The 13,297-nt window shown below is 39.4% G+C and overlaps 1 protein-coding gene across 6 annotated transcripts in view; it reads right to left on the reverse strand.

The window, feature by feature from the left end:
* Nucleotides 1-6,169: 6,169 nt before the first annotated feature.
* The window catches only part of NALCN (sodium leak channel, non-selective), a 238,554-nt gene continuing 231,426 nt past the window's right edge, over nt 6,170-13,297 (reverse strand). For 5 of the 6 annotated variants that reach the window (XM_063392374.1, XM_063392373.1, XM_063392371.1 and 2 more), the window contains 5 exons: nt 11,529-11,686; nt 10,722-10,872; nt 8,971-9,120; nt 8,272-8,389; nt 6,170-7,027 (listed from right to left, as the gene is read on the reverse strand). In XM_063392374.1, the coding sequence (XP_063248444.1) occupies nt 6,834-7,027; nt 8,272-8,389; nt 8,971-9,120; nt 10,722-10,872; nt 11,529-11,686 (771 nt within the window). In that variant the 3' untranslated portion in view covers nt 6,170-6,833. The other variant, XM_063392375.1, reaches the window with a different exon arrangement.

Raw genomic sequence — 13,297 nt, forward strand, 5'->3', positions numbered from 1 at the left:
CAACTGGGTGAAGAGTTAACTGGCCGAGTTCAGAGCATTGTACTTTCCGGTGGAAGAGCTGGAGCCAGCTACAAACAACTGCATTTGACACATTCTTAATCACAGCAGCTAAACTTGTTACTGGATCACACCCTCAGGATTGCCTGCAGCACAGCAGTGGATAAATTATAGACCTAATATCACAGATCTGAAAGTGTTGGCAAGAAAGCTTAGGCAACCCTTTCTGTGTCTGTTGGCTGCTCTTGGCTGCCCAAGTACCATGGTGAGAGAGGGGTCCCTTCCCTGGCAGAGCAGCCTGAGGGGATCTGCATCTTTTCAGCCCTTGATGACATTTTTAGAGCTTTAACTCCTCCCCACTGTGGGTACAGTAAAAAGCACAGTTTTGTCATGGAGGACAGAGGCACAGACACCTATTCGCATCTACCAGCTTTGAGAAGGAAGTGATTGCCTCCAACAGCTGTGTGGACAGGGCCAGCAGTGCCTACAAGCACTTTAAAACTCACCACCAAGTGTCTGGTTGCACTGGAGGACTTGTCAGGCAGCTGAGAAGGAACTGGGAAGAGTGATTTGTTTTTTCACTTGGTGATGTTTAGTTCTTGAAATACTCAAATTGCTTGGGAAGGAGACCCAGTGATGTCAGCAAACCAAGATTTTCTCTGAATAAATTTCTGTAAATAAAGTGTTCTTATTTTGCAGTTTTCAGCATAGTGATAACTAAGACGATGTTCGTCTTTCTTCTGGGTGCCATTTTTCTGTATGCCAGGTAAAAAACAAAAATTAGTAAACATAGAATGATTTGACTTGGAAGGATCTTAAGAAATGATCTAGTTCAAGCCCCTGGTCATAGGCAGAGACACCTTCTACTAGATAAGTTGCTGAAAGCCTGATCCAATCTGGCCTTGAACAATCCCAGGGAAGGGGAATCCACAACTTCTCTGTGCAACCTGTTCCAGTTCCTCACCACCCTCAAAGTGAGTAATTTCTTGCTAATATCTGATCTAAATCCATCCACTTTCAGTTTAAGGCCATTAACTGTTACCGTCCAGTATCTTCGATGAGGTCAGGATGAAAGACACGGGAAACCCAAGGTCAGATTTGATCTTGGTTGTTTATTATATCTTATCTATTTACAGTATCTACAGACTCACTAGGCATGAGTTCCAACTAGAGAAATGAGGTAAAAATGGCAAGCTTCTAACTCTTTCTAAGGTTATTTAAGTGATAAGTACCTAATACCAAGGTGACACCTATATTATTTACGTTTTTGACCCAATAATGACCTTCCAAGGCCTGCCATGCAGACATTTTTCATCCAATTACAGAAAACCACGCAAACCCATGAAGAAGGAAGAAGGTGAAGAAGAAGGACTTGGACAACACCAAAAATCCTCCATCTTGCCTCACATACATTACTATATACTGAAATATCAAAATCCAAGTTTCCAGCATTCCAGCATTAACCCTTGTCTTATCACCTCAGGCCTTGATAAAATGCCTCTCTCTGCCTTACTTATCATCCTACTTTAGGTACTGGAAGGTGCTATAATGTCTCCCCTGAGCCTTCTCTTCTTCAGGCTGAAAAGCCCCAGCTATCTTCATAGGAGAGGTACTCCAGCGCTCTGATCAACTTTTTGGCCCTCCTCTGGATTTGCTCCAACAGGTCCATGTCCTGTTTATGTCAGGGATCCCAGAGCTGGACACAGCACTCCAGGTGGGATCTCACCAGAGAGGAGTGGAGGGGCAGAATCCCCTCCCTCTACCTGCTGGTCTACACTGCAGTTGATGCAGCCCAGGATACGGTTTGCTTTCTGGGATGGAAGCTCAAATTCATGACCAGTTTTTTAGTCAGAGGAACCTTTCCCTGGGGGACTTAAAAAAAAAAAAAAAAAAAAAAAAAAAAAAAAAAAAAAAAAAAAAAAAAAAAAAAAAAAAAAAAAAAAAAGTGAGTTTTTATGCATAATAAAATTTTATGGGAAAATTCAGTTTTTCATAACCAAAATATTGATAATTTTTAGTCAAATACAGGAAATAGGTTTGGATGAAATTTAAAAATTAGAACTAAAGACAAAATGTGAAAACATTTCAAAACAAGAAACAAGTATATTTGATAAATGGAGACATTAAGAAAAAAGTAAAATAATTTTTGTTTTCTTAGACTGGTCAGAAAAGCTTGTCTTTACATGGAAACAGAGATTTATTTATTTTTAAACAGCTGCTACAATAAAAAATGGAAAAACCTCAAAAATGAAAACCTCAGGTAACTTTTTCTTTTTCCTTTTTTTTTTTTATTTTTTTAAAATTTTTTTTATTCCTCCCTGTTTTTAAATGTGCCATGAAGGGATTCCCCAGGTAGTATGAATTTAGAAAACCTGAAGACAAATGACTTGATCTGTAGAACACACAGTTCTGTGGAATAAGTGATGATAAAAAAGCAATACCTACTACCCTTATAAACTGGCATCATACACATTATAGTGGAATCATAACTGTTGAATCCCCCATTTCTTGGGAAGATGTGCTGAGAATATGCTTAGACACTGTTCACCCTACATGAAATTGGAGAGCAAAACATTAAAGGAAACCAGAAAACAGGGCATGAGAGACGATGTAGCATCCAGCTTCTCTGCCAATGAACTCAAGGGCCAACTTTCTACCTTTGGGGGAAGATGTACTTACCAAGACAATCCCACCAGAGTGACTTCCAACCTGTGGAGAACCCAGTCAGAACCTGACTGCCCAAGTCTCTAGGACACACTGATATCTGCCTGGTGTAAATCAGTTTGTTTCCAACCTCAGCAAAAGCTTTCCTGAAATAAAGTAACTCCCACTGAGACACTGGAGGCTTGTGACACTTTTGGTTGATGCCTGAATTCAGAGAGAAGACGAGGCTAGTTCCAACAGCTCTTTAGGTTGATAGATAGTGTTTTGGGTTTTTCTCTTCCCTTTCTATATGTACTAAAGACATTTCTTTTGTTTCCAGTAAGATACCCTTGTATGAAACACATTTTTCTAGGTGCTCAGGTAATTCACCCAAATTCCCCAGGGCAGATATGCAAGTCAGGTGAAAGTAAGAAACCAGTAAGGGTACTGGAATAAGCATCTGAGACAGGAACCTGTGGAAAGGGGATAAAGTGCCACTACCCATACACTTAGCTCACTGATGGGTTAATAACTTCTAGAGGTTCTTCATTGAGAACAATGGGCAACAGCTGCTAATGGGGTCTGACACCAGCACCCTTGGGATGAAGAGGAAGGTTAATTGAATTCTAGTGAGGCTGCCTTTGTGTTTCAGAGCAATTGAACAAACCAGGACAGCCAACTTCCCAGCATCAGCCTATGCATTGTGGCAAGTTCATCTGTGGTGTGACTAAATTGCCTTCAATAGCAGGAATGAATTCAGCCTCTCAAAGCTAGATCCAGGGAGACTGAGATAATCCTATTGGAAATTTTGATTGACAACTCAGGCCAGTGTTTGTTTTCACTTGTGGAAATATTGCAAAAGGAATTGGCATTTTGGATGGGAAGTTGCTTGCTGGTCCTCCAAATGTACTCTTACAACAGTGCAAACTCTTCTACTTCAGTTATTCATGGACACTCTAATCTGCATGGGCATGTTGTGAATAAAAGAACAAAATAGATTATTCTCACAAAGGTATTCACTTGCTCTTGGCATTTAATCTTCTTTGGCTTCTCAGAAGCTGTGATACTGGTCTTTGAATGCAGACAATACTGAATGTAATGTTATTTTGAAGATGTTGAAGCCTGATTGCTCCACATTAGTTAAAACAAAGATGGTATTTTCAGGTTGTAAAAGCATATTTTATGTTTTCAGCTCTTAATTCAGTTGGATGTCTTCCAAAAGCAAATGGTTTCAGGTTATTAGTTTCTTCATTAAAAAAGTGATTGTCTGAAATCTGACCTGACTTTGGAATGATATTGACATACACCTTTGCTGTGTGTTCTCAGACTTTCCACAAGCAGGATTTTATTGCGCATTGACAATATGCACTACACTTTTTGTCCAACAAAACTATGAACACTTTTACAGCTTGCTTCCTATGAAACAGATCTTTCTTAGTGGATGAAAAGAAGCCTGAACAACTTCCTTTTTTCATTTGTACAGGATAACTCGGCAGGTTATTTCCCCAGCAATTTTTTGTTTACCTTTGCTTAGGATCTATTCCTGTTTGAAATTTTCTCTAAGGCTGTCTAGACTGACTCTGACGTCCTGACACACTATTTTCTCCTCGTGTCTCTCCATTGTTGGTGCAAGCTCTTTGAACTGCAGTCATTCCTCAGCTCTCTTCTCTGCTTCTTCACCTTCACATGCAAATGTGCACTGGTTTCTCTGCTGCAGAGTAGGACCTTCTTTAGTTATGCTGGCAGTGCTGTGCTAGGGAAGTTTTTACCTTAAAATGGTTGCTTGTGTGCCTCTGTATATATTATTTTCATATCTTTGTAACTTCATTCCACTTCCTATCTCTGCAAAAGTAAAATGGCACACACACACACACACACACACACACACACACGTCCAGGCTCTGAAGCAAGCAAAGAAAAAGTGGGCTAAATAAAAATAAATAATGAACAGTCCTATTTAGTTCCATCTTTTGATTGAGACCCCTTGTGGCAGTACTGATGAGGTCGGTTGCTGGAGTGAAAAAACCAAAGACCCTCAATTGAGTTTGAAAGCACCTCTACATAATCCAGTACAAACCACAGAGACTGTTACTATGCAGCATTATCATGGATGAGCCACATATAGCCAAAGCAGTTATAATGAAAACCAGAGGGAGGAATATTGCTTAAAGCAACTCACTTTTATTGACAGTGTACTGTAAGGCAAGGAAAAAATGTTTGCCAGGTTTTTTAAAAAGAAGGCTTGCAGAAAGAGTGATCTGCAGTTCAATGTATTATTGAACTGTCAAAGATACTCTCTTTTATAAATCCAATATTTATCTTTCTGTTATATATACAAAAACTCAACTTAAACAAGCACAAAACAGAACAAAGAAATGGATTTGCATATGAAGTTTTGTTGACGGTTCATGATCTAGTAAACAAGAGAACGCACATATTCTTTTACTACAGAGTTACAGTTGACTAGACTTAAACTTAAATATACCCCAAAACACATAAATTTCCCACAAAATACAGATATGTTCAATATGATTATTTTAGAAAAAAAAATCTAAACAATGTTCAATCACACACTGGGAAAAAACATTGACAGATGCCAAGAAAACTGTATTTCATGGCCAAAACTAATTTTGCATTTTTGGTGAAGGCATCTGTGTGTTTTCACTGTTGTATTCTGACCACTTTAAATTAATATCTTGGCCAGAAAAAAATTGCAAAACACTGGCTTTTGTCTGCTTTTGAAAGGATATCTTTTTGAAGTGATGATGATGATGAGCCTCTTACAAGATCTCACATCAGGCCATGTTAGAGCAAACTATCATTTCCATAGGAAACAATGGTAACAGAAAGGTCCCAGCTATGCTATAAAACCTAGTCAGGGGCCAAGAAACAAAATCCGCAACCTCTTAGTTCTTCCCTGAGGGAAGGGCACAATTTTACCCCACATTTTCTGACAGCCTTCGATTCTGAAACCAGCAAACACAGTCGTGTTTTGTGGCTTTCCTTCTCCACCTCCATGTCCGTATAGCATTGGCCTTTCACTGGAAAGCTTTTATGAAAGCGATAGCTGCTTTTTCACTGGCGATAATGTAGCGCTGTTGGTGGCTCATAAAACAAGTGAAGGCTAACACGTCACAAATTATGTATTGGGATAAAAGGGACAAAGGTACTTAGCCACAGCACAGTGCCATGCCTTACCTTTGCAGGCCTGTAGCATGAGCCATAACATGGGTAAGTAAAATTCTACCTATACAGGCAAAACTGAATGTGTTTTTAAAGACATACAATACTATTTTGTAATTAGAGTCCCCAACATGCTAATTTTTATCACAGACAAGAAGAAATTATTACAACTACACAAGAAAAATGGGATCCAATTAAAAGAAAAATAATGACATCACACATATATGTAACTAGTATATGCTGAAAATGAAGCATAAACCCATGTATTTCATGTGAAAGTCTTCTGCTGGATGCTTAAATGCACAGTTTTTAATGTATTTTTTTCTCCTTCCCCCCCCCCACCCCATTTTCTCTATGAAAATCAAGTTCTTTGCATAATTAACCAAACCTCAAAGGTATTTACATTTTAAAAGCCAATCCTTCACCTTCTGATTTTAAAATGAGTAATCCTGTATCTTGCATATTTAAAAAAAAAGGTCCAGAGAAAGCTTAGAATTATAATTCAGTATCTGTACTTAGTAAAAATACTTCCCTTGAACATGAAGTCAGTGCTGACCTCTTCAGGTCATTTGTGAATAATAAAATTTTTCTGAAGAAACTTTACTAAGTAAGAACTGAGGGAAAACACAAAAAGAAGAAATACGTTACCCCTGTATTGTAAAGTGTTGCCCCTTTAAAGTATGGTAAAGGTTGAAGGAAAAAACAGAGGTTTGTATATCAAATTTTCACTATGATTCTACAGAATACATGAAGTCTTTCAGTGCTCTGTCTGCTAAAGGCAATATAGTCTTTCTGGCTTTGTTAGTACTGCTATAGTATACAGGTTTCTTAGAGTACGGCTAGTACCTACAGGAGTCAATTCTAACACAGAAGTGTGTGCTGCACTTCATATGGCAGGAGGATAAGCCTAAAAGAAAATTTATGACATTGATTTTAAAGAAATCATACATCACACAGCATCTTTAATTCTAAACATAGAGAATTAGATTGTGGTATGACTTAAATGCTTCTCAGATATCAAGAAGATCCTCTCCACTCTCATCACTCTCCACAGTTAATTGTCGTGTCCACCATTTCTTGACCTCTGATCCACAGGAAGCAGCATCGGACATGGGATTCATTTTGCATGCAACAGATTTCATAGTTGAACGTCCACCAAAACGGAGGTTGACTGAAGACACGGAATGGCTTATTGGTTTGGGGGCTAGGAAATTAAACAGAAAGTTCTGTATTAGAGTAGATCTGCTTCTTGAACATTTTTGCTTAGAATTTAGGTATAGAGAACCAGCTAGACTAGGACACCTTTAAACTGATTTAGCTCAGAAAGAGTAGTGATCTGTTCTAATTTGTTTTGGTATTTTTTGTTTGTTTTCCCAGCTCCAGATGTTCACACTGCTCCCATAATCTGCTGGTAGAGCAGTTTAACTGAGCAGTGCCTCATTTCCTTTGCTGGGATAACTGATGCAAGAATCTCTTCTTATCCAGCTAATTGCCACCTAAATGATTTGGGCAGTACTTACATAAGCTAACCTGATGGCAAAATGGTGAAAGTAGTAAATGTGAGGGTGAGGAGGTGCTTTTAGGAGTGGCAGCTACACCTAGAAAGTGATACTTTACAGTGGCCTAGGGGTTGAAGCCTAGAGGTACAAGTTGCTGGTATGGCATAAATCACATGTCTAACTTACAAACCCCACATAATTGATCTTAATTATGCTACTTGTGATCTTAAATACCTGTCTTTGCTGGTCTGGAGGCAGACTACTTATCTGTTAGCTGTACTGTGCATGGAAATAACTCTCCATTTTAGGACCATCCACTGAGGAATGTTCAAAACAGATCAGATGAGTGCTAAGAAAGGAAACCTTGGGCTAGTCATTCTTTCAAGATTTCTCACTTGAAAAACCTATGCAGTTGACTACAATATGATTCCTCCTTATCATGCTTCCTCTTTCTCTCTGTTTTTCAAACAAATGTTGATCTTTGTTGCTCAGTGATATTTAAATGGAAATCATGGATTAAAAGCTTTCTATTAAACTAACCTGTGTCTTGGACACTGGCAACAAAAGTAGTGTCACTGGTAGTCAACAGAACAGCATGACTGCTTCCCCTTGGATACGATGAGGGTCTGAACAGCGGCAGTCTTTGGGGGCAGCACTCTGATTCAGAATCAGACTAACTGATGTAAAAGGACCTGAGTAAATGTCTGAAAAAGTAAAAAATGTAACCACTTGCACAGGGCAGTGCTTGAGCCCATCTTCCAAGCCCTCCAAATTATGAAGAAAAGGAGAAACTGCATTATTCCAACAGGCATGAGGACAGGAAAGCCCTGATGTGGGTGCAAGCAGCAGCCAGGATGGAGAGTTATGAATCATGAAGCTTCTCTAGGCCTTGTTATTGCACAGCAGCAATTTTATGTGGAGACTTTACTGATAAACCTTTTTCACTTACCTGACGGCAAGCGCCATTGTCCAAACTTCCGCTGAGGTTTTCCAGCATCTCCAGTGTCTTGTCTGTAGCCACCTCTGTCAGAAAGTGTCGGGCTAAGGAGCTGCTGCTGGCTACTTGTCTGAATAGAGGAAAAAGAATCTGAGTTGTAGCTCCCCTGGGTAACACTAGGAAGGGATACCTTTCTACTCTGTTTCAAGCTTTATCCATGAATAGAAGCAAAACATACTGCCATTGGTTAGGGTAGCATGTTTTCTGCTCTTTAATACCTCTAAAACTACTACTAACAGACAAAAGCAAAAAGGTCATATGGGCTCTCAATACCAATTGTCCTGTTAAAGGGTATGAAATTATTCTCAGGCTACATGGTTGTAGAAAGCAGCTCTTACGTTGTACCTTCTATATTCCCTATCCTGGAAGAGCCCAGGACTCCTGCTCAGAGGCCCCAGCATGCCCAGTAATCTCACTCTCAGAGTCGTACAGCTGAGTTTGCCCTTTATGTTGGTAGCAGCATACCTAAACACGTTGGGCAAGTCTGCCTTAGAGCATCTTGCCTTTACATCTGATGGCAAAGACTGAAGCAAAACAAGATATTGTTTCTAATTTTTTTCAGTTGAAATCATGTCTAAAAAAGAATAAATAAGAAACGAGGGAGTTTTCTGAATTTGTAATGAGTAGCTGATATTTTTCTGGATAACATACCTCTGGCTGCGCACTGTTATCTTGATTAATGGCATTCATATCTTCACTTGGCTGTGTTGTCTCAATGCTGGGAGGATTCAGAAATCGGCTCAACTCCTGCTGTTGGCTCTCTCGTAGGCTGTGGATAATGCTGCACGACTGCTGCTGCTTCTATCAAGGTACAATATGTGATGAAAAACAATGTTCTCATTGGTGTGTCACCCCAACGTGTTTGATTTTTTTTTTAAAGCATTCCAAATATTTAACTGAACAGTGAGCACCAGCTGTGGATCCCAGATGCATTGATAAAGATCCATGTATTAGATGTTACTATCTAAACAAAGTGAATTCCAGCATATTTCTAACCTTTAGGGAACAGAGGATGAAATTTATGAACTACATTAAGTGGAAGGCACGTTGCTCAATTGTTGGTTTAAACCTAGAGTTTAAACATATACAAAGTTTTGAATTTATCAGTTAAAAGTTCTTGCAAAGAAAAAGAAATCAGGAAATAGGTAGAGATTCACAGGGAATTACATGAAGGCAATGAAAAAATTCTGATTTCTTTCATGGATTTTAGAGTGGGCTGTCACTAAGTCTGACTAGAATAGCAGTGAAAACCTTGGGACTAAGTATAGATTTACAGTACAAATAGAAAAACAAACCTACTACCATTATGATTTTACAATCTAATTTGCTTTTAAATTAAAATAAACAGCACTTAGGAAGGGTTTCACTTTCCTGGGTAGTTTTTACATGATCCCTCTCGGGAGACTTAGGGACTAACAACAGAATTTGAAAATACATCTTAACTTCCATAATTATATTCAGGTTATAAAAGGTTCATAGAATGTGAAATGATTTGAACCATATTATTAGAGTGAAATGAATAGCATATTTACTTTAACATAGTGTAGTTCAATATCATAATGAAATGAACAACAGAGTTGAACAAACCCAGAACTGAGAGCTGAGATTAAATTTACTGCCATTATTATTACAGAGACGAAATCAAAATGAAACCTTGTATCATTGAACACTAATGTTTCAGCTAGAATGTACATTATATTCAAAATGTCCAGCTAAGTATTTTTATAAATTTACAAACAGGAGACAGATGCCATAATCACACATCTCTATGGAGAATCTCCTATCACAAGAAGTAATTTTTTATAAAAACCAAAAAATATATGTATAAAAACCTGGAGTCAGACTCATAGTAACTGAAAAATTGATCATCAGTGCAACCAGGTTGTGACTTGATCCATACACCTGCCTTCCATGCAGACATTCTGTTCATTTGCACACACAGTAACTGTAATGGTTCACTTAAATGATTTATCTTAATAGAGGCTTCATCTGGGGAGTCATCTACAGGTTTTTCATCTGCCAGCAGAGGCCAGGAAATTACACCATTACATTCTGTGAGGAAGGATTAGGCCTATGAATTACATTATTTTTTTCTTTATTCCTTTGACTTTGGTCTCTGCATATGCATCTTCCTGTTGTATTGAAAAGACAGATAAAGCTTGGGTAGGAAGACAGTTTTTGCTTTTAAAAGATGCTTATTTTTGTAGCACTGTAGAGCTACAATAAACAGCTCTATTTTTGTAGAGCTATACCAAACGTTTTGCTCAATTAGCAACTGCTACATCCTTCAAATAAGTACTATCATGACTCCAAAGTAAATGAAGCATAGGGACAGCAGATTCCAGCACTGATGAGCAGCTCAATTTATGCAACCATTTAGATACTGCTTTAGCTTGACTTACTGCTCTGATTCGCTTTAAGCACTTTTTCAGCCACATTCGTATGGTCTGTTTGGCCACCTCCTCTTCTATGGTATATTCCAGTTGTTCCCTAGCAAGCAGCTCTTCTAGTTGAAGACTTTTTCTGATATCAACAGACCTATATGAAAGCATGCTGGAAGAAACACAATTTATTTATTTTTAAATGCTGGTGTCTTTGCATTTTTTAGGGAACCAAAGGTCATATTAAGAACTTAGTGTGAAAATACATAATGCAGGTCTGCCCAGTAAATTCACGTTTGAAGCTAAAAAATTGCTGAGATGATTCTAGAAGAGACTTATTTTGCTCAAAACAAAGACCTTATCACCTACATCCAGCTATCCAATACAGGTGAACTGCTGAACTGTAAGCAATTAGGGCATTTGTGGTGCTTTGGGTTTTTTTCCCCCTAAGTGTTTACGCTTGGATAATGTTCCCATTTCTATTTTATTTCTAGTCAGGCTCACTGTCATGTTGCTACACTTGAAGGTACATTTCATTAGTTGGGATACAACAGGAACATGTGACTGTAGTTTGTGACAAACCTCCTGCAACAAAAGTTAAAATTACTTAGAGCTGACTCGCTAGGACGTGTGTTTGCCGTCACTAATGTTTTTGCAGGAAAAGAAAGGGAAATCTAATTTTTGTAAAACATTTAAATTTGCAGTGCCTCTGTGGCTATCTATTTTGCCCTCTGCTGAGCCTAATAGCTACCTGTTAGCCTGGAAAGAAACACAGGGTAACATCTGTGTTATATCTGTTCTAAAATCATGGAGAAAATCTCAGGGTACCTGAGCACGTCATGAAAAGTGACATCACCACCATTGTGGAGCCGCTCCATTTCATAGCACATGTGCTTGAACAGCAGCTTGTCCTTGTCGAGATCCACCTCCAGCCTGCCTCGCAGGAGCCTCAGCAGGAATTTCACTCGGAAGGTAGGGATTACACCCTGTGGTAAATGGCATAATTGATGGTAAATTATTACTGTGATCTAACAACCAACTCAGACATTCAACCTGATCGAGAGAAATACTATTACTCCTAGCATATTTAAGTCACTGTAAACATATTGCTGAAGAATGTGCACATTCAGCCAGTTCCTCAGCAAATTCACAGAAGTCTTTGTGGTTGTTTGACCCATATAAAACAAGAATCTATGCTGTTAATTTTGCCAGAATTTTTCAAAATTGCTTGGGGGTTTAGTTTCCCCATTTGCATTCATCTGTAATTAGAATCATATTCCCAAAGAGCAGCCTTTGTAAAATGGAAATTAAACTACATTTTAAACACTCATAGCCATGTCTATAATTTGCTGTATACCTGTGCCCTCCTCTGTGCATCTCTGAATGAACAGGAGAATGTTGCGAGTTTACTGGTTTTTTAAAGGTTATCTGCTCTAAGAGGCAGCACATCCTGCACTTTTGGTGACAACAATTTCTATCTGTTATTATAAAATTAAGATTGAAAGTACTTCCCTCTGAAACTGTGGTATTCACGATCTTCAAATATTTTTTGTTCTGCAAAACAAGCCTCATCAGAACTATTTTTGCGGTACAGTGTTCCACATCAGAGATATTCTGTCAGTGCTGGGCACGATGGATTCAGAACTGTCTACCCCTGTGAGTACAGACTTCAGCTTCCCTCTCCAGCACAGCCACGTGCCAGCTACAGACAGCCAGCTGCTTTCACCATAATGTGGTTTGCATTCAAACCTCAGTGATGTCATGAATCATTCAGACGATGATTTAATTTGTGTGAGCATCTGAGCAGCTCAGTCTCCCAAGATGTTATTCTCATTTCAGAATCACAGAATGGTTGAGGTTGGAAGGAAACTCTGGAGCTCACCTTGTCTTACCCCTCTGCTTAAGCAGAGTCTCCTAAAGCCAGTTTCCCAGGATCAGGTCCAGGTGGCTTTTGAATATCTCCAAGGATGGAGACTCCACAACTTCTCTGGGCAGCCTGTGCCAGTGTTTGGTCACCCTCACAGTGGAAAAAGTGTTCCCTGCTGTTCAGAGGGATCCTCCTGTGGTTCAGGTTGTGCTTGTTGCCTCCAGCCCTGTCACTGGGCAGCACTGTGCAGAGCCTGGCTCTGTCCTCTTTGCACCCTCCCTGCAGGTATTTATACACCTAGATGGGATTCCCCTGAGCCTTCTCCAGACTGAACAGTGCCAGTTTTCTCAGCCTTTCCTCTCAGGAGACATGCTCCAGTTCTTCATCATCTTTGTGTCCCTTTGCTGGACTCTCTCCAGTATGTCTGTGTCTCCATGTACAGAGGAGCCCAGAACCAAACCAGGATTCCAGCTGTGGCCTCACCAGGGCTGTGCAGAGCAGAAGGACCCTCTCTGCTTTTGCCTGCAGGAAAATTTAGTCTAGTGCAGCCCACAATACCATTGTCTCTCTTTTCTACAAGAGCAATCGTGGCTCATGTTCAACTTGGTATCCACTGGGCCCCCCGGGTCTTTTACTGCCAAGCTACTTTCTAGCTGGGTGGCCTCAGCATGTACTGTGCCTTGGTTTATTCTTCTCCACGTGCAAGGCTTTGCAGTTTTCATTGCTGAAC

This window comes from Prinia subflava, chromosome 3 (assembly GCF_021018805.1).
Source record: "Prinia subflava isolate CZ2003 ecotype Zambia chromosome 3, Cam_Psub_1.2, whole genome shotgun sequence".
In the NCBI taxonomy this organism is placed as follows: domain Eukaryota; kingdom Metazoa; phylum Chordata; class Aves; order Passeriformes; family Cisticolidae; genus Prinia; species Prinia subflava.